Source organism: Rhinatrema bivittatum, chromosome 3 (assembly GCF_901001135.1).
Source record: "Rhinatrema bivittatum chromosome 3, aRhiBiv1.1, whole genome shotgun sequence".
Lineage (NCBI taxonomy): Eukaryota > Metazoa > Chordata > Amphibia > Gymnophiona > Rhinatrematidae > Rhinatrema > Rhinatrema bivittatum.
In genome coordinates this window covers 217,261,625-217,285,186 of record NC_042617.1, presented here as the reverse complement: position 1 = coordinate 217,285,186, position 23,562 = coordinate 217,261,625, and the positions used below count along the sequence as shown (strand labels likewise).

At 42.7% G+C, this 23,562-nt stretch overlaps 1 protein-coding gene across 2 annotated transcripts in view; it reads right to left on the bottom strand.

The window, feature by feature from the left end:
* GNPAT (glyceronephosphate O-acyltransferase) overlaps positions 1-23,562 on the bottom strand; it is a 269,454-nt gene that overhangs the window by 217,789 nt on the left and 28,103 nt on the right. For both annotated transcript variants that reach the window (XM_029594197.1, XM_029594198.1), the window contains exon 3: positions 15,132-15,308. In XM_029594197.1, coding sequence (XP_029450057.1) covers positions 15,132-15,308 — 177 coding nt within the window. The remainder of the gene's footprint in view (positions 1-15,131; positions 15,309-23,562) is intronic.

The window sequence follows — 23,562 nt, the reverse complement described above, 5'->3', positions numbered from 1 at the left end:
TACTATTGCTTATTAATTACAGTAAAAACAGTTTATGAATTTTTTCTCTGGGAATTTATCCAAACATTTTTTAAACCCAGTTAAACTAACCTCTGTAACCACATCTTCTGGCAATGAATTCCAGAGGTTAACTATGCGCTGAGTAAAAAATAATTTTCTTCTCTTTGTTTTAAATGAGCTACTTACTAACTTCATGGAGTGTCCCCTAGTACTTCCATAATCTGACAGAGTAAATAACAGATTTACATTAACTTGTTCATGTCCTTTCATTATTTTATAGACTAAAAGCTTTGTGATTTTATTCTTTATAACAGTTTCCATGATTTTTCCTCGCACAGAAGTCAGGCTCACTGGTCTATAGTTTTCTGGATTATCCCTGGATCCCTTTTTAAATATACGGGTTACAATGGCCATCTTCCAATGATTTTAATGATAGGTTACAAATTAATTGAAATAGGTCTGAAATTTCAGTTTTTAGTTCTTTCAGAACCCTGGGTTGTATACCATCCAGTCCAGCTGATTTACTACTCGTCAGTTTGTCAATCAGGCCTACCACATCTTCCAGGTTCACAGTGATTTGGTTCAGTTGATCTGAATCATCACCCATGAAAATCTCTCCAACATCATCTTCAGTGAACACCGAAGCAAAGAAATAAGTTTAATCTTTCCGCGATGGCCCCTTTGACCCCTTGATCATCCAATGGTCCAACCGACTCCCTCGCAGGCTTTCTGCTTCGGATACATTTTAAAAAAGTTTTATTGTGAGTTTTTGCCTCTATGGCCAACTTTTCAAATTCTCTCTTAGCCTGCTTTATCAATGTCTTACATTTAGCATACATGCCTACACATGTTTACAACATTCCTGCTCTATAACAAACCCTTTTGTAGCAAACCATGGTAATAAGAAACTGAAGTCCTTTTTCATGCCAGAGTAATCAGAGAATATTACCTAAGAACATAGGAAGTTGCCTTAGTGGGTCAGACTGAGGTTCCATCAAGCCCAGCATCCTATTTTCAACAGTGGCCAGTCCAGGATACAAGTACCTGGCAAGTACCCAAACATTAAATAGATCCCATGCTACTAATGCCGGTAATAAGCAGTGGCTATTCCCTAAGTCAACCTAATAGCAATTTATGTCCAAAACCTCTTTTAACACAGCTAACTATCTTAACCACATCCTCTGGCAACAAATTCCAGAGCTTAAATTGAGCACTGAATGAAAATGAGAATTTTCTCCATTTTAAATGTGCTACTTGCCAACTTCATGGAGTATCCCCTAGTTCTAATATCTGAAAGAGTAAATAACCAATTCACATTTACCCATTCTAGTCTTCTTCTAGGCAGGCTCAGACCTCCACTGGACCTATATGCATCAATGAGACCCAGCAACACAATGCTGATCTCGAGAGTAGCCCTCCAGCCACTCGATAGCCTTTCCGGACCCGTCACTAGGGAACGACGAGTGCGTGTAGGTCCAGTGGAGGTCTGAGCCTGCCTAGTTCCTGTTCCGGATAATCCTCACCTTGTCTTCGCTCCAGTCTCACTCCTGCGCCACCCGTGCTCGTACCAGCTCACCACCTGTGGTGTGTCTTGGGGCTCCTCCTTGAGCCGTGCCGCGGCCCAAGGGCTCACTTCCTACTTTAGATGGGACCACGTTTCCGAGCTTCTAACAGGGCCTGAGGGCGCACTCCCACAACAGGATCCGAAGGCCATGAGCTCGGTGAGCTGTGCCTGTGACAGGTTCCAGTTTTTTGGATATTTTGTTTGGCCTTGATTTTTGCCTGGAAACATTTGCCTCGGTTCCCAGACATTTTTTCACCCTATTCCTTGCCCAGAGAATTTTTCCTTAGTTCCTGGATTCTCTGTTAACTTGATTTTTGCCCAGAATTTTTGTTCCCAGTTTCCTGGGTATTTAATACCTTGCCTTAGCCAATTTTTTCTTTTGCTCCTTGTCTCTCTCTCTACAGTTGTCTGGACCCCACGAACTGCAGGAGGCACCTGCATCCAGATTTCCTCAGAGTCCAACCCGTCCTGGAACTTTAATGACCAACAGGAGGCGCCTGCCATGGTTCCAGAGACCATCTCTGTTCTTCCTACTACGATGTTGGTTCACCTCCCTGGGTTCCTTACGACCTGCAGGAGGCGTTTGCACCCAGATTCCACATCCAGCATCTTCAACGACAAGAGTCTTCGAGCATCAGGGAGTACGTTCCATTAAAGTGTACTCCACATCACATCACATCTTTGGGTTCGTACGACCTACAGGAGGCGCCTGCACCCTAGACCTGTCTTCATCTCATCTCTTCCAACCCAGCCCCTGCGTGCAATGTCCTAGTACTTGCCCTGGGGCCATCTGCAGCTTAAAGCTTCTTTCCACATCTGCAAGTGGTGACTCCAGCCATGGATTCCATGCCAGTTCTTCACAGACGTCACCTGCCTGTGCTTCTCCCTCAAGGCGTCAACACGGCAAGTCGCTTTGAATCCACAGCTTAATCCAGCCCTTGCTCCATGCAAGTGGATTCTACCCTATATTGCCATTGTGAGCTACCATGCATTCTGAGCTCACCACCATCTTCCACCAGTGTCCATCTTGCAGTATTTCGAGCTGCTGATTCAGGATTTGGAAGGTCCTGATTCCCTGTCATCTGCTCTACTGTACAGTCTTGCTGCCAAGCTAAGGACTGCACTACCACTGTCCAACTTGTCCATGATGCCTGCACTACCATACTGTTGATCTTCCTGAAGGGACCCTGTCTTCCTTGAGACCACATGGCGATTCAACTTCACTATCCTTGGATCCATGAGAACCCATTCGGTTATCTTCAGTTCATCACCCCAGGAAGCTTTCCATATAGCTCTATGAGATCATTGAGTATTTGCCAACTCCTGTGTCTTCCACCAGTGACTTACTTCTGCAAGGATGTTCAACAGCAGCTGCACTTGACCATCCATCTGTGGGGATTCACTGCTGTCTTCTGAAGCTTCATCTCCTTAAGTGGCTCCTCGACTCAATCTTGAGAGATACTTCACCTTCATTGTCATCTGGGCATTCCCCTTCAGCGAAACAGTACCTCACATAGAGTACTACAGCGACATCTACCGACTGCCAAGCTTCTCTTGAGTATAACATCACCACCTAGTGAGAGCCTGGAGTAACATATGGATTCCCCAAGAGGCAACTCTCTCTCCTTGCCAAGTTGTAGAGACTTCCCTCATCTGGCCTTGCAAGCTTGAAAGTACTAATCCTAAGCTTCTTCATACTTGCATTCTTCAGCCTTGAAATCAACCATCTTCATAAGGTAAAAGTTACTTCCAGGATCAACTCTCCATCAACTGAGCCATGTTCATTGGACTTCCTCATTTCATCTGAGTCCTCCTGACACCACTGCTTATCCAAAAGCGAGTGGTGCTTGAAGTTTGTCTACTTACTCTCCTGGAGTTCCATCTTCACATCTATAGAATCCAGCTTGAAGCCTAATCATTCTTTTCCACGCTACCTCCACGAAGTTGATGCTTGCCTACTTGCCACTCTTGTTCTGACCACCATGAACCAAGAACCGGTCCTTACTCCAAGATGCTACATTCGTCTCTGCCTTCTGATCATCCTAGACTCCTTGTCTTTGATCTCTGCCACCTTGGTTACTAGAACGTGAGATGCAAGCCTGCTGTCCTGCAAATCCTGTACCTTGCCTGTTTCATGTCTTCAGTATTTGTCTACGTCTTGCCTGGATCTTTAACTTCCTACATCTTATCTTCAAGTCGGTCGATCATCAAATTCTCATTTCAGGGCTACAAGCAATAGGCATCACTGGAACAGTATTAAGTTGGTTTTCATCTTTTCTTACAGATCGCCCTCAACAAGTTAATATCAACCATCAATCCTCTATTCCCTACACAATTCCATCCGGCGTTCCCCAAGGATCATCATTATCTCCCATACTATTCAATATATATCTTCTTCCGCTTTGTCATATCTTATCTTCACTCAACCTACAATTCAAAATTTATGCAGACGACATTCAATTTCTGGTCCCCTATAAAACTTCCTGGTCCGATACTCTATCATTAGTCTCACTTTACCTATCCACCATTAACTCTTGGCTATCTCATAATCGCTTAAAATTAAATCCATCAAAAACCGAACTAGTTCACTTAACATCCATTACAGACTCCTCTATAGGCCCACCATCTTATTTTACTTTCAATGGTTCAACCATCCCAATTAATTGTCATGCCATAAATCTAGGTGTAACTATAAATACAGACTTATCCATGAAACAACAAATTTCCTCCCTAACAAAGAAATCATTCTATAAATTACAGCTTCTGAAACGTCTTCGTCCTCTTCTCTTCTATCGTGATTTCAGGACTGTTCTTCAATCTCTTATTTTCTCTGGTTTAGACTATTGTAATGCACTCTATCTAGGTCTGATTCATCAATTCACCCACTACAATTAGTTCAAAATAGTGCAGCTCGCTTATTATCCGGTACCTCCATTCGCAATCACATTACACCTATTTTACATTCTCTTCACTGGTTACCCATAAAATACAGGATAAAATACAAAGTACTCTCAATCATTCACAGCCTAATTTATAACTCTTCCTCCACCTGGCTTTGCACCTTACTCCGCATTTACAAACCCACCCGACACTTAAGATCACTTACTCAAAATCTCTTAGACATTCCATCACCACGACAGGCTAGATTAGACATTACCAGGAAAAGAGCTTTTTCAGTAGCAGGACCATCCCTCTGGAACTCTTTACCCAACCCTCTCCGCTTAATATCAAATCCTTATCATTTCAAAAAAGCTTTAAAAACATTCTTTTTTCAACAAGCATTTAATACTCCTACTAAGCATTTCCCCGATCAAAGATGAAGCTCTCATCTCCCCAAAACTCACCCATCAGACACATATTACCTCAACTTCTCCTCTATCATCCCATCTGCTTTCTTCCTAGGATATTTTAATCCAATAAGTTGCCACCCCCTCCCCCCCTTCATCCCTTTTACCTTCCCTATTCTGTTTACCCATGGCATGTTACCATTATTATTATTTTTTTAATTAATAATTTCTTTTAGCTAGCAATTATCTAGCTACTTAGCTAAATTTATGTATTTTATGTTTATTTTAGTTATATTTTATTTTTATTTTTACTTTATTTTAACCTGTTGTAAACCGTTTTGATAAAATTTTATTTTAAAAAGCGGTATATAAATACTTTTAAATAAATAAATAAATAAATCTCCATCGCTACAGTTCCTTGCCAAGAAATTCCAATTTCTCTCCTTGGAACCTTGATCGTTCCCTGATGGTATGGAGTGATCCTCCACCCTTCCAAGCTGTTGAGAGGAGGCTTGAGGAGGGGGTTTTTGAAGGGGGGCTACTGTTGTGGTACTGCCCACGAGCCACAGGCAGTCGTCCCCCCCCCCCCCCCCCACTTACCTTCAGCTCAAACGCAGCCAACCGGGCCGCCAACGCAGTTTCTATGCGGCAAGCCATGCCACTGTGTCTAATCTCCCCCGCAGCCTTAGTGCCGTCGTCGGGAGCTTTCCGCTGCGGCTGAAGCCGCCATCGCTCCTGCCCTTTGCGGCTGGCGCCACTGCCAGGGTCCTCCGTCTAAGCGGCAGGGAAGCCGCTCTGCCTGTGTCCATCTTCCGTGCGGCAGGGAGCCACCTCTCGTCTGGCCTTACACGCTGCTTTCTCTGTTCTACTCTAGCTTCTTCCTGCTTCTCCTTAGGCACGGACGCGCGCCTCAGCTCAATTTTTAAAAGGCCAGCGGTGGGAAAAACCCTGCGGCCTTCATCAATGATGTCATCCACCTGTTCCTGCTTCAGCCCTATAAAAGGGCCTTGCTGCCATTCTTCAGGTTCTTCGGATTGGGTTTGCCCAGTGTCTGTGATCTTCCTTCCGATCCAGGTCTTCCGTGGTCTCCTGTGCCTTGTGTTCCTGAAGTTAGTCTCCTTGATGTCCCTGGTCTCGTCCCTCATCGGAGCTCCCTCATCGCCTGTTTTCTGTTCCTGATGTTCCAGATGGTCCGTGTTCAGATGTCCTGTGTCCTGAGGTGCCATGTTCCTTGTTCCTGATATCCGATGTTCCTGTCTTGACTTAGTCCATCTCACCTTCTGCTCTTCGTCCAGTTCCCAGGTCCCTTGTCGGTCCACCTCTCTTGGCGTGCCATGTCGTGGTCCATGACCAGCCCCATGGGATGGCTGTGTAGGGCGCCTCGTGGTACAAGGCCTTCTTGTCTGCAGCGCAAGCCTGCAAGAGACTTCTGTTTTTAAAGCCTTGTTCCTGAATATCTTGTTCCTGGTCTACGGAGTTTCCTTGTGCCTGCTCCGTCCATGCCTTCATCAATGATGTCATCCACCTGTTCCTGCTTCAGCCCTATAAAAGGGCCTTGCTGCAATTCTTCAGGGTCTTCGGATTGGGTTTGCACAGTGTCTGTGATCTTCCTTCCAATCCAGGTCTTCCGTGGTCTCCTGTGCCTTGATGGATCTTCGTTCCATGTTCCTTGTGTTCCTGAAGTTAGTCTCCTTGATGTCCCTGGTCTCGTCCCTCATCGGAGCTCCCTCGTCTGTGTAGAGAGGCTCCTTTTGCTGTGTAGAGTGCGCCCCGGTGCAGGCCTCTACTGAATCTTCATCATGTTCCAGTCTCAAGTTCCATGTCTTCACCTGGATTCTGCTTCACGTTCAGCATGGTCCGCGACCAGTCATGGGCGGCTGTGTAGGGCGCGCTGCGATGCAGTTCTCACCCAGTACTTTCGTCTGACTCTTGAATCCTTGCCTGAAACTTCCGAGCAACCTGAATCCTTGTCATAGTCCTCCGAGTCTTCTAAGTATCCTGAGTCCTTGTTTGAGTATCCAAGTCTTCATCTAATACCTCCGAGTATCCCGTCTTCATTTGAGTCTCCATGTTCCTGCCCTCAGACTCCTTCTGGCCTCACGCACTCGTCATTCCCCAGCGACTGGTCCGGAAGGGCTACTTTCGAGATCAGCATTGCATTGCTGGGTCTCATTGGTGCGTGTAGGTCCAGTGGAGGTTTGAGCCTGCCTAGTTCCTCTTCCGGAAAATCCTCGCCTTGTCTTTGGCTCCAGCCTCGCTCCTGCTCCACCCGTGCTTGTACCAGCTCACCTCCCACAGTGTGTCTTGGGGATCCTCCCTGAGCTCTGCCACGGCCCAAGGGCTCACTTCCTAATTTAGATGGGACCGCGTCTCCGAGCTCCTAACAGAGCCTGAGGGCGCACTCCCGCAACAGGATCCAAAGGCTGTGAAGAATGGCAGCAAGGCCCTTTTATAGGGCTGAAGCAGGAACAGGTGGATGACATCATCGATGAAGGCTGTGGGCTTTTCCCGCCGCTGGCCCTTTAAAAGTTGAGCTGAGGCACGCGCCCGCACCTAAGTAGAACCCAGAAGAAGCAAGAGCAGAACAGAGGACAGCAGCATGCAGGCCGCATGGAAGGCCCGAGAGGTGGCTCCCAGCCGCACGGAAGATGGACGCAGGCAGCGGCAGAAGCGGCTTCCCTGCTGCTCAGATGGAGGACCCCGGCAGCGGCACCAGCCGCGAAGGAGCAGGAGTGGCAGCTTCAGCCATGGAGGAAAGCTCCCGATGGCAGCACTAGGGCCGCGGGGGAGCAGAGACACAGTGGCACGGCCTGCCACGAAGAAACTGCGTCGGCGGCCCAGCTGGCCATGTTTGAGCTGAAGGTAAATGGGGGGGGGGGGGGGGGACGACTGCCTGCGGCTCGCGGGCAGTACCACAACATTAAAGCAATTTGCTTAATTTTAATTGCATTGCATTGAACGCAATATTATCCACAATCTATTATTTAGGGGTGGCATTTAGGTTGGAGAAGAATGTAATATGCGTAGACTATTTTCAAATCTACACATTTTCTATGAAAAATTTACCCATAGAAAAAGCAGGTTCAAATGTTCATGCGTAATTCTTTACACTGTCAAGTTCCACAAGAAAATACCCATTGTACTTTGAAAATTGGGGAAAAGTCCAAGGGAAAAAATACCCAAAATGTGCAGTTAGCTAATTGCTCACCTACAGGCCCGATGCAATATCGGCACACGTTAAACGGGCGCTCATGATTGAGTGCCCACTCTCTGATCCATCTCTCCTGGGCACCTGATTTAATATTTAAATGAGCTACCACAGTAACAAGGAGATGCTGGGGAAAAAGTTTGCATCCCTAGCGCCTCTTCGGCATCAGGTGTCCTCCCTGCCGCTCAGACGGAGGACCCCGGCAGCAGCACCAGCCGCGAAGGAGCAGGAGTGTCCGTTTTTCCTACCCTGTGCATAGCCACAGGTTAGGAAAATGGACGCTTGTTAACTGAGCATCCATTTTCTTAACCTTACTGCTGGCACGCTTTTTTTTTTTTTTTTTATAACGGTTCTCATTTTTGGTTCCTCCAACTTAATATTGCCACGATATTAAGTCGGAAGACTACAGAAAAGCAGTATTTCTGCTTTTCTGTAAACCTTCGGGGTTTCCTCAAGAATTTAAGCCTGCTCCGGAGCAGGTGTTAATTTTTGAGAGTTAAAATGTGTGTGTCAGGTGCACTCTTTTTTTTTGCATTGGGGTGTAATAGCTACTAGCCTCATCAACATGAATTTACATGTGATGAGCGCTATTAGCTACGTGCTCGATTGGATGCGCTACCCCCATTTTACATTGGGTGTTATGGACGTACGTCCAAAACACATGTCCAATCGCATGTTGAGCTATGTGGTGGCCGCAGCACATGGTATTGTATTGGTCTGTTAGTGCTAATTAGGAATGTAAGGTCTCAACAGTTGGATATACCCTTTTTTTAAATGTCAGGATAAGTTTAAAAAAAAAAAAGTGAGTAGTTTATAGGTTAGGTACAAAATAAAAGTCATTGAAAAACCAAGCGAGGAAAGAGCAGCTGAGATGCTGTGGGTTACCTTGAGGAAATTTAAGGGATCTAATCTCTGTTTAGGTGTAATCAAAAAGGATTGCCATGGGGTGGGCTAGTGATCATTGTACTGTGTAGTTCTGTCAGGGATTAGTGTGCTGGTAAAGGGGTAACCCACAGGATTCGAGTGGCTGGTAATTTGGAAACACTGACACAGCAGACTGAAGCAGGGCCAGAACAGGAAGGAGTCTTTACCTATACTGGCCACCTTCCCTTCAGGTTGAGCCTTTGGGTTCTGGCGGCCAGCAGGACTTGGATAGTCCAAGGGCAGGGTTTTAAGGGCACCACAAGAGCAGGGCTAACTGCAGAACTTAGGAAACAGAACAAGCTACCCACAAAAGACAGACAACAACCAGGACAGGGGAACACCAGACAAACAAACAGAGAAAAACCAAGCGCCAAAACAAAGGCCACAAACAAACAAAACCAAACAAGAAACAAATAAGCAAGGAGCACAGAGAGAGCAGCCCACAATAATGGGGCCAACACTAAGAACAAATCAAAGAACAAGGTTAGGAACCCAGCTGCCACAACTAAAACTAGAGATCCAAGCTGAGGTGAGGTACTGAGAGAAAGGCAGGGCTTTTAAGGGTGTGGCAGTGTTTGAAGATGGCTGCCAGCAGCACCTCGAAGCTATAGGGCTTGGAGGACAGAGCAGCAGAGAATATAGCCCACTAAGGGTATCTGCTGGTGGGAGGCACTACTGCACACAGGTCCTTACGAGTTCAATGTAAACACTGATCAAAACCAAACTATACTAGAATATAAGATTCCTAGACATCAGAAGGGCAGACTTAAAAAATAAAAAAAAATCATGTCATGGAAGACGTGTCAGAAACAGGGTATCAGATACAGAGGAACTCAAAAAGGAGCACTGAAATGGTTTTTGCATTTTAGCAAAGGGAAGAAAATGGAGATCTCACAGAGTTTCACCAAAGAAATAGAAAAGGTAAGAATAAAAAGAATGTCATTCAGGAAACAAACAAAGCAAGACAGGTAAAATTATCTGAAAAAAAACCAAAAGGAGGCAAGGCCAAATAATCAGGCAAAGGCTCAAACAAAGGAGAATACTGCTTAATCAGTAAAGATAAGAGATAAAACTGAGTAAATATATAAGTAAAAAGAGGAAGACCAAAACGGGAATAGTAAGAATTAAAAGGGAGGCAAGATTTAGTGAAGAAAGTAGAACTGCTAAACAAACACTTCTGGTTGGTATTCAGACTAGGAGAGGGAGAATGACCAAAAGACAAAAAGCAGTTATATTCAGTAAACACATTACCATTTACTGAGAAGGTAATATTCAAGATACTGCCTCAACTGAAAGTAAATAAAGCTATGGGACCTGATCAAGTACATTTCAGAATACTGAAGGAGACAAAGAAGGTGCTGACTGTATCTATCACAGCTCTGTTCAATCTATCACTAGAAACAGAGAGGTAAGAGACTGGAGAACAACATATGAATTACCACACTGTACGGATGAAGCTGAAAACTACAGACCTGTTTAACACATGAAATAGAAGCACTACTGAATAACAGAATGGTGTAATACCTTGAAACCAGTGGGTTACAGGATCAGAGGCAATGGGACATTTTTTTTCTCTTCTCAAAAAGAGCTTGAATGATTTTGGCCAGCATAGCACATCAGATGGATGCAGTAGATATCTATGTGGATTTCAGTAAAGCCTGTGAAACTGTTTCACACAGTAAATTGCTCAGCAAGCTAATTAGTATATAAGTTGGAAGAAAAATTATAAAGTTAATGAGAGGCTGGTTGAGCAACAAGAATCAGATGGGAAAATCAAAGTCCATTCTGTTGAAAGGGAAAGTGAGCAACAGGGTGACACAATGATCAGTAGCAGACCCAGTCTTCTTCAATGTCTTTATAAAACAGATTGGAAAAAGGATAAGAAAGAAGAGTGTGCCTATGTGCAGATGATATGAAAACTTGCAACACAGTAGACATGCTAGAAGATATACATAAGCTTAAAGATTTACTTAAAAAAAAAAAGAGAAAGATTGTCATACTTATGATAACTATGTTTAATCCAAAAAATAAATACATAAATAAAGCGAAATCATGCATTTGGAGTGCAGAAGTCCCAGAGACAAATATCTTTGTGGAGATGAAGAACTACCAATCCCAAAAAAGGAAGACCGGGGTAGAGGTTGGGGGGGGGAAGAGTCAACATCTCTAAGAACCTTAAGGTAGTCAGTGTGATAAAGCAATTGAGATAGCTAACAGCATACTTGGATCCATTAAGACAGGTACCACTAGTAGAAAAAGGGATATTATATTACCTCTCATCAGGTGAAACCCCTCTGTTCATTTCTAGAGACTATCCACAAAAGGAATTTTGAAAGATATTAGGGCCACTAAAACAATGCATGGCATGCACTATAAACCATGCACAAAGAGAATGAAGTAGTTAAAAATGCCCTCTCTAGAAGAAAGAGAAAACAGCAAGTTTGCTTACCTGTAAATAGGGTTGTCCATAAACAGTAAAATGAATCAGCCATTAACGCATGGGTGAGGTTATCAGACAGTGCAAACACGAACTCAGTTTAGTTGTTTTTTGTTTTGGTTTTTTTTTTTAACTCCTGATGCATTAGATTAGCATTAGCTTACTGCACTGGGAGTTTAAAAAAAAAAAAGTAAACTGGGCATTAAAAACATGCACAGACAACCAGCGTACAGTTGCTTAATGCCCAGATTACTGCATCGGCCTGAGAACACTTCCCTGCAGTGATTTGGATGAAGAATGGTGGCAGCTACTGCACATGTGAATTGCCATGCATAACTAGAAAGACATTTTCAGAGTTCTGAGAGCTAGGTCTATATTGGCACCATTAGATGATGTCACCCATGCTTATGGCGGATTCATGCCTGCTTGTCAATGGAGAAAAGGGAGATTATAACGTAAACCTTCAAATATCTAGCAGATTTTAATAAAAAGTACCAGGAAGTAGTATTTTCTACAGAATGAAAATCTCAAGGACAAGAGATCATAATTTGAAGCTGAAGGGAGGAAAGCTCAAAAAGAACACAAGAAAATACTTTTTCACCAAGGGGAGGTGATAGGAGCCAATAAACAGTGGCAGAATTAATACATAAATGGGACAGAAACAAAAGGGGCCTCATGGCAGGCTGGGAGGTCAAAAACCACTTATGTAATATCCATAATAGGTTGGCACAAATAAGCAGACTATTTGGACCATGTATACCTCATATCTGTTTCTATGAATAAGGTTCATATGCATATTCTGGTTATCCTGAAAACTAGACCTGTTGGTGACCACAGGTCTAGGATGAAGGCAGTGTGCTGCTTTGTACTGTATATGTTCCCATAAGCAGGTTATAAATTGGTTTTTTTAAGAAGTTCAAAGGCATACTCAACCTCTTCTATCATCACTACGGCTCTGTGGCAAAACAATAAAACACATTAGGTACCGTACTATTTATTCCAAACCTTAAAAAAAAAAAAAAGTCAGTCTTAAATTTCTTATACTTGCAGTCAACATAGGACAGAGACACTGATGAGAACAGTGTTCTATAGATATGGCCTCTGGTCTAAAAATTCCTGACCCACAAGAAACTTGAAAGAATTCAGTCAGTGGATTTTTGCTTCTTAGGCTGCAGGAAAGATACCTGGCCTAGCTCTGGTTTACTATCCAGAAGATTTGCTCCTGTACATGTATCAGACACCTCAGAATTCTGCAGTACAGAGGCCATTGTTATAGTCTGACACCACTACAGAACTCTCATTTAAGCCCAAGTGTACAAGCTTCTGTTTGACCACTGATTTAGATCAAAGTTAAAAAAAAAAGTGTTCATAGGGTTTAATAGACATGGAGACAACTCCAAAAAATGTAGTAAACATGAAATAGCCAGTTTTTCATCTGTGCCAAAGCCTGAATGGCAAAGAATAAGAAGCTGAATAGCCAGGACTTTAGCAGAAGCTCTGAGAGAGTTGCAAGAAATGAGAACTTGGTTCTTCTCACTGCTCATGCATAGAAAGTTGCCCTCATTGCTGTCATCTGGATGTTTTGACCTTAAAAATGTTCTATAGAAGATCATACTTACAAAAAGGAATCACTGCTAGCAATTCTGCCAGACATCCTAATTGAACTATTGTTAAGAGCTAGCCTCTCAAACCAAAGCATTGGCTTTAAGGTCAATGCGTTATCTTCTGAACCACTAGAGAGTATGAAAGAACGTGAGCTGCTCTATATGTGAAGACATAAGGAAGCATACTGACAGAACTGGTGATCCTGCCCTGGGAGTAAAAAAGGGGTAACTGGAAACAGAAATGCCCCCAGCAATTCAATGGCTACTTAGCCATGCTGCTGGACTCAATGCATCCTGCGACACTTGATGTGGCATGAAGTACTAGATATTTCAAATTAAATGCAAGTACCATGAATACTAGAATTGAATCTGGTGAAAACCTAAATCAAATGTCCATGAAGTGGACCTAGCTGTGAGTACTTGCTTACTTAATGAACCAAGGATACTTGGAACCAATACAGAGCGTTTTTGTTAAAGTCCATGATCAAGAACAACTCATATTTGAGTTTTGAAACCCTGTGGTGAAGTAAACCTGCATACTAAGTTATTATCCCTGTGCTTAATAAAAGTTAAGTTTAGAACCTGAAGGACTGGGGTTTCAATGTGCTCAGGCTAAGAACTTTCCAACTACCTAGTTATACTGCAAATATTTATTAGGGCTCTGTGAACATTTCTAAGGTATACATTTCTGAAGAATGCAACATACACGGTCAATCATCTTTTACATAGAAGGCTAACCTTGATTATGGACAAAATTGTGGTCTAACCATTGCCTTCGCAGGTTGTTAGACAAAGCATCCATCTTAAGCTCACATTCTACTCCGGCTCTGCACATTTTAAAAAGGCACCTTCATCCTGTTCTGTAGTATTGATAGCTCAAAAATATTTTTTTTTCCATAGGGTCCCCTAACATTTTCATCGATGTCTTGATGGCATGGTCGCTAACACTAGAAACAGTAAAGACTAAGCTCAAGAGATTTATAATAGTACTAGAACCCAGCATTCCTCTTTCATTCACTATGCCATGTCTTCTACCGTTTCAGAACACAGGGTGTGGGTTTGCCTTCTTTCCTGCATCTGTTCTTAATTCTGCCTTCTCAATAGCTACAGTGGTAATGTAGAAATATAAAGGAGGGGTTTGAATCACACAAAAATGTAACAGCATTGCAAGGACAGAGTATAGTCTACAAATATCCATACAGTTTATCAACATGTCACTGCATCCCAGCTCTACTGTTGGCAACAGAACTTTCCTAAAGTAGCAGGGTCCAATTAGATTTCTATGCAGCATAAAAAGAATAAGATAAATGTTTTTGCTGAAGAGTGAAGCCTCAAGCAAGGAGAAGTTACTGGCATAGCTCAAATGATAAAGTGCTCACTTAGCATGCCAGTAAAGGTATTCATTTTCTTTAACTAGGGAGGTGATGGAAATCTCCATCATTGGAGGTGTTTAAGAACAAGTTAGAAAAACTTCGGTCTGTCATGGTTTAGGTACAGAGGATCCTGCCTGCCAACTCAGAGATGGGCAAGTTGACCTTTTACAATCCTTTTCAGCTCCATCATTCTATGATTCTATAAAATTAACTTTCTATACAGAAAACCACCACTTCTCTCAAGACAGCAAGGAGCTGTACCTGCTTGAGCCAGGGAACAAAATGAGCTCAAATTCACTTAGGTGAGTGCCTAATATTTAGCAGGATATATTCAGCTATGTAAGGACTTAACCAGTTAGATCTTGTGAGATGAAAATATTCTGCAGACTGCCAAATTTGACTGGCTGAATTCACTAGCCAGCTATATCTGGCCAGCCAAAAAAAACAAGCAAACTGCAGTCATTCCCAGAGCAGGCTCCTAATTTAGCTAGCCAGCAGTAATTTTCAGAGCTAGTTGGCCAAGTATGCCTAAGTAAGTTGGACCACATAAATGGCAGATCTAAACCAAGCCAGCCAAATTTTGACCAGCAAATTTAGGTTTAGTTAACTAGATTTGGCTGAAAATCAGCTTAATTTAGTCATCACAAAAATTATATTAGTTTAACAAAGTAATATTGATTATGTGGTTCTATAAAACAGGAATGAGGCATCTAAACATTTAAGTTAATACTCACTCTCTGAATACCCTCTTCATTCACACAAACTCTTTGGAAGAGCTTCTTGAATACTTTGCTCAGAGTAAAAGCAAATAATCGGATGGCCCCCAGCCACAGGCTGTGACCCATTTCTTCCAGGATTTCCATAGCTTCCTCTTGGATGATATCTGGGGATTCTCCTGTCTCCTTGGATAACTAAAGACAAGATAATAATGGATAAGAGAATTTGTTAAACTCATACAAGACAGTACAAGCATTCAGAGGATGAACGGCAAAACAGTTTACAAGATTCGTAATGAAATCCCTCCCTAACCACCCTCCATTGGTGCAACAATATTGACTACTTTTCCTTTTAGCTGCCAGTGAAAGACCTACAAGGCCAGGACAATTGCTCTCAATTCCAGCCTGTTGATTGCCCATACTGTCTCCTCTCTCAACCAGGTTCCCTGGGCCACTTAAGGCTGGTGTCCATGGTCAGAATGATCCAATCTGGTGGGTGCAATTCTACCTCTCTTGGGAAGTTGGCTGGGACCATCCACCAATCCAGACTCTCCACCACCTTCCAGGAGAACCGTAGATGACATTGTAATCGTGGGAGGCGAGGGACCAGTGAGCTGGCAGCTCCTGCTGCAGGAGCCACATATGTGCTCATTCCATGGCATTACATCTATGGTTTTGACATAAGCCCCAACAACTGCAGGTAATCCTATGCCTTCAGAGGGTTCAGCGAGCAAAAGCATCTCACCTGTTCCATCAGTTTAGTTACTTTTTTTTAGGGCTAGAGGAATACTCACCCATGTCCTATGTCAAACAGCGCTCCCAAGAATTCCAGGTTCCGAGAGGGTTTCAAGTTGCTCTTTTCTGTAGTTTACAACCCAGCCCAATTCTTCCAGAAGCCATATTACCAAACCTGATGCCTGTCAGTTTTTCAGAATGGATTTGGCTCCGATGAGCCAATCATCTAGATAGAGGTGGATTAGAATTCCCCATTTGTGCAGGGCTACTAACACTGCGATCCTGGTGACAGAAACATAGACATGACGCAGAAAAAGACCAAATGATCCACCCAGTCTGCCCAGCAAGCTTATGCCAGAGTCTGCTGTACTGTGCAGGTTACTCCTATGCTTATCAGTTTACCAAACCAGTCAGGGCCCTCGTATGCTGTTTGAATACAATTTCCCTTAAACGCTGCCGTGAAAGCAGAGAGCAATGTTGGAGTTGCATCAAAATGATCAGGCTTATGTACGCGATTCAGTAAATAAATTTCTTTAAATTAGGCCCGGCGGTAAAAAGAGGCGCTAGGGACACTAGCGCGTCCCTAGCGCCTCTTTTCAGACAGGAGCGGCGGCTGTCAGCAGGTTTGATAGCAGACGCTCAATTTTGCCAGCGTTGGTTCTCAAGCCCGCTGACAGCCACGGGTTCAGAAACCGGACCCCGGCAAAAATTGAGCGTCCAGTTTTCAACCCGCGAGCCTATTTCAAATTTTTTTTTTTTTTTTTACTTTTTTAAACTTTCAGGACCTCCGACTTAATATTGCCATGATATTAAGTCGGAGGGTGCACAGAAAAGCAGTTTTTACTGCTTTTCTGTGCACTTTCCCAGTGCCCGGCTACCTTTGGGTAGGCGCTAATTTCTGAAAGTAAAATGTGCGGCTTGGCTGCACATTTTACTTACTGAATCGCGCAGGAATACCTAATAGGGCCATCAACATGCATTTGCATGTTGCGGGCGCTATTAGGTTCAGGGGGTTGGACGCGCGTTTTGGACACGCTATTACCCCTTACTGAAAGCTAGCGCGTCGAAAACGCATGTCCAAATGCCGGCTAACAGTGCGCTCCGGAGCGCACTGTATTGTATTGGCCTGTTAGCGATTAAGGGTAGTAAGTGCCACATCAGCTAGTTACACCCATGTTTATTTGTTCCCCAATCCGTAAAAGTCAGGGCCCTTGTTGGTTGTTGGCTGAATCCAATTCCCCTTTTCTCACTGCCGCTGAAGCGGAGAGCAATGACAGAGTTGCATTAACAGTATCAAGGCTTAATTTTTAAGAGTAGCAACTGCCACAGCAGCAAGTTACCCCAGTTACCCCCCATGTACTCTTTTCTTTATTTCCAACCTCTAGCCACAGTGTTTATCCCATGCCCCTTTGAATTCCTTCACTGTTTTCTTCTTCACCACCACTTCCAGAAGAGCATTCCAGGCATTCGCAACACTCTCCATGAAGAAATATTTCCAAGCAATGGTTCTGAGTGGTCCTCCCAGGAGTTTCATTTCATGACTCCTAGTTTTATTGATTTCTTTCCAACAGAAAAGGTTTGACGATTGTGTATCATTAAAACCTTTCAGATATCTGAAGGTCAATATCATATCCCCCTTGCACCTCCTTTCTTCCAGGGTGTACATATTCAGATCCTTCAGCCTCTCCTTATAAGTCTTCCAATGCTGACCCCTCACCATTTTGGTTGCTCTTCTTTGGCTGCCTCTAACCTGATTTTATCCTTTTTGAGATAAGGACACCAGTTTTGAACGCGGTACTCCAGGTGAGGCCTCACCAAGGACCTGTACAAGGGCATTATCACCTCTTTTTTCTTACCGGTTATTCCTCTCTCTATGCAGCCCAGCATTCTTCTGGCTTTAGCTATCACCTTGTCACATTGCTTCGCCATCTCCAGATCATCAGACACTATTCACACCAAGGTGTCCCTCCCAGTCCACATGCATTAGTCTTTCACCACCCATCACATAAAGCTCTTTTGGATTGCCGCACCCCATATACACGACTCTGCACTTCTTGGCATCGAATCCCAGATGCCAAATCTTTGACCACTCTTCAAGTTTTCTTAAATCACTTTTCATCCCCTCTACTCCTTCAGACACTTCCACTCTGTTGCAGATATTAGTATCATCCGCAAATATTCAAACTTTACCTTCTATCTCTTCTACCACGTCACTCACAAAGATACTGAACAGAATCGGTCCCAAAGCGATTCCTGTGGCACTCCACTTAACACCGTTCTTTCTTCAGAGTAGGTTCCATTTGCCATTACACGCTGTCTCCTGTCAGTCAACCAGTTTGCAATCCATGCTACTACCTTGACATCACTCCTAATCTTCTCATTTTGTTCACGAGTCTCCTATGTGGGACCGTATCAAAAGCTTTATTAAAATCCAAGTAAATCAACTTGAGCCCTCTATTCACCCAATCAAAAAAAAATAAAAATAAAAATCAGGATTTATCTAACAGGACCGTCCCCTGGTGAATCCATGCTGCCTTGGGTCGAGCAACCTACTGGATTGTAGATAGTTCACTATTCTTTAATTCAGCAGAGTTTCCATTACATTTTCCCACTACCTAGGTGAGGCTAACTAGCCTTTACTTTCCAGCCTCCTGTCTACTCCCACTCTTGTGAAGTGGGACCATCACTGCTCGTCTCCAATCTTGTGACACCACTACCATTTCCAGGGATCTATTGAACAGGTATTTCAGCGGATCCAGCAGCACATCTCTGAGATCCCTCAGTTTCCTGGGATGTACCTAATCCAATTTCAGTTTTCCTAGCTCTCCCCATACATTATCTTTTGTAAATGGAGTTTAGTCTACTTCACTCCCATCCACAATCTTATTAACTAGCTACGGTCCTTCTCCAGGGTCTTTAGTGAACACCAAACTAATGTATGTATTTAATATTTCGGCCATTTCTTCATCTCTCTCCACACATTGATCTTTGTCACCTTTTAATTTCACTATACCACTTTGGACCTTTCTCTGATATATCAGAAAAATGTTTTTTCACCTCACTTTACCTCTTTGGCAATTGTGTGTTGGGGAAGACTATAGTGATTGGAGTATACTACCGTCCACCTGGTCACGATGGTGAGACGGACAGTGAAATGCTAAGAGAAATTAGGGAAGCTAACCAATTTGGTAGTGCGGTAAATGGGAGATTTCAATTACCCCAATATTGACTGGGTAAATGTATCATTGGGACATGCTAGAGAGTTAAAGTTCCTGGATGGAATAAAATGATAACTTTATAGAGCAATTGGTTCAGGAACAGACAAAAAAGAGGGAGCAATTTTAGATCTAATTCTCAATGGAGCACAGGATTTGGTGAGAGAGGCAAATGTGGTGGGGCCACTTGGCAATAGTGATCATAATATGATCAAATTTGAACTAATCACTGGAAGGGGGACAGTAAGCAATCCACGGCTCTCGTGCTAAACTTTCAAAAGGGAAACTTTGATAAAATGAGAAAAATAGTTAGAAAAAAAACTGAAAGGAGCAGCTACAAAAGTAACAAGTGTGTAAGAGGCATCGTCATTGTTAAAAAAAATACCATCCTAGAAGCACAGTCCAGATGTATTCCACATATTAAGAAAGGTGGAAAGAAGGCAATATGATCACCAGCATGGTTAAAAGGGGAGGTGAAAGAAGCTATTTTAGTCAAAAGATCTTCATTCAAAAATTGGAAGAAGGATCCAACAGAAGAAAATAGCATAATGCATAAACATTGGCAAGTTAAATAGGTAAGATATTGATAAGACAGGCTAAGAGAGAATTTGAAAAGAAGTTGGCCATAGAGGCAAAAACTCACAATAAAAACTTTTTTAAATGTATCCAAAGCAGAAAGCCTGTGAGGGAGTCAGTTGGACCGTTAGATGATCGAGGGGTTAAAGGGGCAATTAGAGAAGATAAGGCCATCATGGAAAGATTAAATTATTTTTTTGCTTGTGTTTACTGAAGAGGATGTTGGGGAGATACAAGTATCGGAAAAGGTTTTCATGGGTGATGATTCAGATGGACTGAACCAAATCACGGTGAACCTAGAAGATGTGGTAGGCCTGATTGACAAACTGAAGAGTAATAAATCACGGACTGGATGGTATACACCCCAGGGTTCTGAAGGAACTAAAAAATGAAATTTCAGACCTATTAGTAAAAATTTGTAACCTATCATTAAAATCATCCATTGTACCTGAAAACTGGGGGGTGGCTAATGTAACCCCAATATTTAAAAGGGGCTCCAGGGGTGATCCGGGAAACTACAGACCGGTTAGCCTGACTTCAGTGCCAGGAAAAATAGTGAAAAGTGTTCTAAATATCAAAATCACAGAACATATAGAAAGACATGGTTTAATGGAACAAATTCAGCATGGCTTTACCCAAGGTAAGTCTCTTGCCTCACAAATCTGCTTCACTTTTTTGAAGGAGTTAATAAACATGTGGATAAAGGTGAACCGGTAGATGTAGTATATTTGTATTTTCAGAAGGCGTTTGACAAAGTTCCTCATGAGAGGCTTCTAGGAAAAGTAAAAAGTTATGGGATAGGTGACGATGTCCTTTCATGGATCACAAACTGGCTAAAAGACAGGAAACAAGGAGTAGGATTAAATGGACAATTTTCTCAGTGGAGGGGAATGGGCAGTGGAGTGCCTCATGGATCTGTATTGGGACCCTTACTGTTCAATATATTTATAAATGATCTGGAAAGAAATACGACTAGTGAGGTAATCATATTTGCAGATGATACAAAATTGTTCAGAAAAGTTAAATCACAAGCAGATTGTGATAAATTGCAGGAAGACCTTCTGAGACTAGAAAATTGGGCATCCAAATGGCTGATTAAATTTAATGTGGATAAGTGCAAGGTGATGCATTTAGGGAAAAATAACCCATGCTAAAGTTACACAATGGTTCCATATTAGGAGCTACCACCCAAGAAAGAGATCTAGGCATCATAGTGGATAACACATTGAAATCATCGGCTCAGTGTGCTGCGGCAGTCAAAAAAGCAAACAATGTTCAGAATTATCAGAAAGGGAATGGTGAATAAAACGGAAAATGTCTTTCCCTTTGTGCACCCCTTTGTGTTATTTGTTTAATATGCTCCTTGTTATACCTTTTGCTTAATTGTTAAGAACTTTGATTTTGATGATTTTATTTTTGTAATCTCTTAGCCTCAGGTACAAAAATTTTAGATTGTAAGCCCTTTTAGGGGATAGTGAATTACCTATTGTACCTTATTGTAAACTGATGTGATATCTCTTTTTGAAATGAACATCGGTATATAAAAATCGTAAATAAATAAATAAATAAATAAATAATACTTTTGTATCACTCCATGGTGAAACCGCACCTTGAATACTGTGTACAATTCTGGTAGCCGCATCTCAATAAAGCTATAATTGCGATGGAGAAGGTACAGAGAAGGGCTACCAAAATGATAAGGGGAATGGAACAGCTCCCCTATGAGGAAAGACTAAAGAGGTTAGGACTTTTCAGCTTGGAGAAGAGACGGCTGAGGGGGGATATGATAGAGGTGTTTAAAATCATGAGAGGTGTAGAACGGGTAGATGCGAATTGGTTATTTACTCTTTTAGATAACAGAAAGACTAGGGGTCACCCATGAAGTTAGCATGTGGCATGTTTAAAACTAATCGGAGAAAGTTCTTTTACATTACAATTAAACTCTGGAATTTGTTGCCAGAGAATGTGGTTAGTGCAGTTAGTGTAGCTATGTTTAAAAAAGGATTGGATAAGTTCTTGGAAGAGAAGTTCATTACCTATTAAGTTGACTTAGAAAATAGCCACTGCTATTACTCGCAACAGTAGCATGGGATAGACTTAGTTTTTGGGTACTTGCCAGGTTCTTATGGCCTAGATTGGCCACTGTTGGAAACAGGATGCTGGTCTGACCCAGTATGGCATGTTCTTTCTTCCACCTGACTTTTTGCTTTCTTGATTTTTCTTTGTCTCCCTCAGTTTCACCAGATATTCTTCCCTTTGTTCCTCTTTTTGGGATCCTTTATATTTCTTGAATGCTATTCTTTTTGTTTTTATTTTAATCAGTCACCTCCTTTGAGAACCTGATTTGTTTCTCATTTCTCTTATTTTTGTTTACTTTTCCTAACATATAGATTTGTTGCCTTTGTAATTGTTCCTTTTAGTTTGGCCCCCTGTTGTTCCAACTCTCATTTTCTCCAAGTTTTCTAGTTCTACCTCCAGGTACATTCCCATTTTAACAGGTCCATATTTTTGAAATTCAAAATTGACTTCTCTGTATCCTATTTGCGATATCAAACCATACTGTTTGATGATCACTGGTGCTGAGATGGGCACCCATCTGGACATTAGAGACATTATCCCCATTAGTGAGCACTAGGTCGAGTATAACTCCCTCCCTCTTGGGTTCCATTACCATTTGTTTGAACAGAGCCGCTCTCTCTCTACTTCTGATAAATTCTGCAGAAGGGATTCTCCAGTCTACGTCTGGCAGATTCAAATCTCCATCAACAAGTCTCCTTTCTTTCCCACCTTTTGGGTGTCTTCAACAAAATCTCTGTCTAGTTCTTCCATTTGAGTTGGAAGCCTGTAAACCACTCCAGTAAAAAAGGATGCACCATCTTTTTTTTTAGGACGGCCCATAATGCTTCTTCTCTATCCCACATTCCTTGCAGTTCAATTGCTTGGATATTGTTTTTGACAAAGAGCTACTACTCCCCCTTTTCTGTCCTCTGTCTTCCTTAAGTTATAGCATGGTATGGCCATATCCCAATCATGGGAATCTGTGAACCATGTCTCAGTAAAAGTAACAATGTCCAAGTCCGCCTCCACCATTAGGGCCTGCAGTCCTGGGATTTTATTGCCCAAACTATGAGCATTTGTAGTCATGGCTTACTAATTTTTCTCCCTAGATTTGTTGCACTTCCTAGACACCTTTTCTGCTTTTTTGAGCTAATGGAACAGCACTGAGGAATTAAATCTAAGTCCAAAGGGGAGGGCCTGGAATTGAAAGGTTAATCAAAAATGCAAAAATGAAAGAACCTTTGAAAAATGGGCCTCATAGGGATGTGTGAAGGTAGGCCTCCGCCAGGACCAGAAATGCGAAGAATTCTCCATTCCTTACGGCCACCATGACCAAATGAAGCTTCTCTATCCTGAAATGGGGTACTTCCAGGCAGGTTGACCCCTTTTAAATTCAACACAGGGCGAAAAGTACTGTCCCTTCAGCACCACAAAAATCAAATACACCCCCTGCCCCTTCTCCTGGGGCAGAACAGAAGTAATAGTTTCTAAGGCCTGTAACTTCTGAAGGGATGCCTTGACCACAAACCTTTTTACTTTGACTTGCAGGGTGACATCATGAACAAGCTTGGTATTGGCATCACACACTCTAGCACAACACTATTTCCAGGACCCACTGGTCTGTTGAAATCCAAGCCCACTCCGCAAAAAATCTTTATTAGGTGTCCACCCACCGGAATAACTTGTGAAAGGGCCCTCTGGATATCATTGTTGTGGCTGACTGAACCAGCAGGGTCTGGTTCTTGGTCTCTTTGCTCCCCGAAAGGGCTAGGACCTGCCCCTCGTACCCTGACCATGCTTCAGCCACTTTGGTCTAGCGTTGATACCTATTAAACTGTCATTTAGTTGCTCAGGCTCTAATTTCT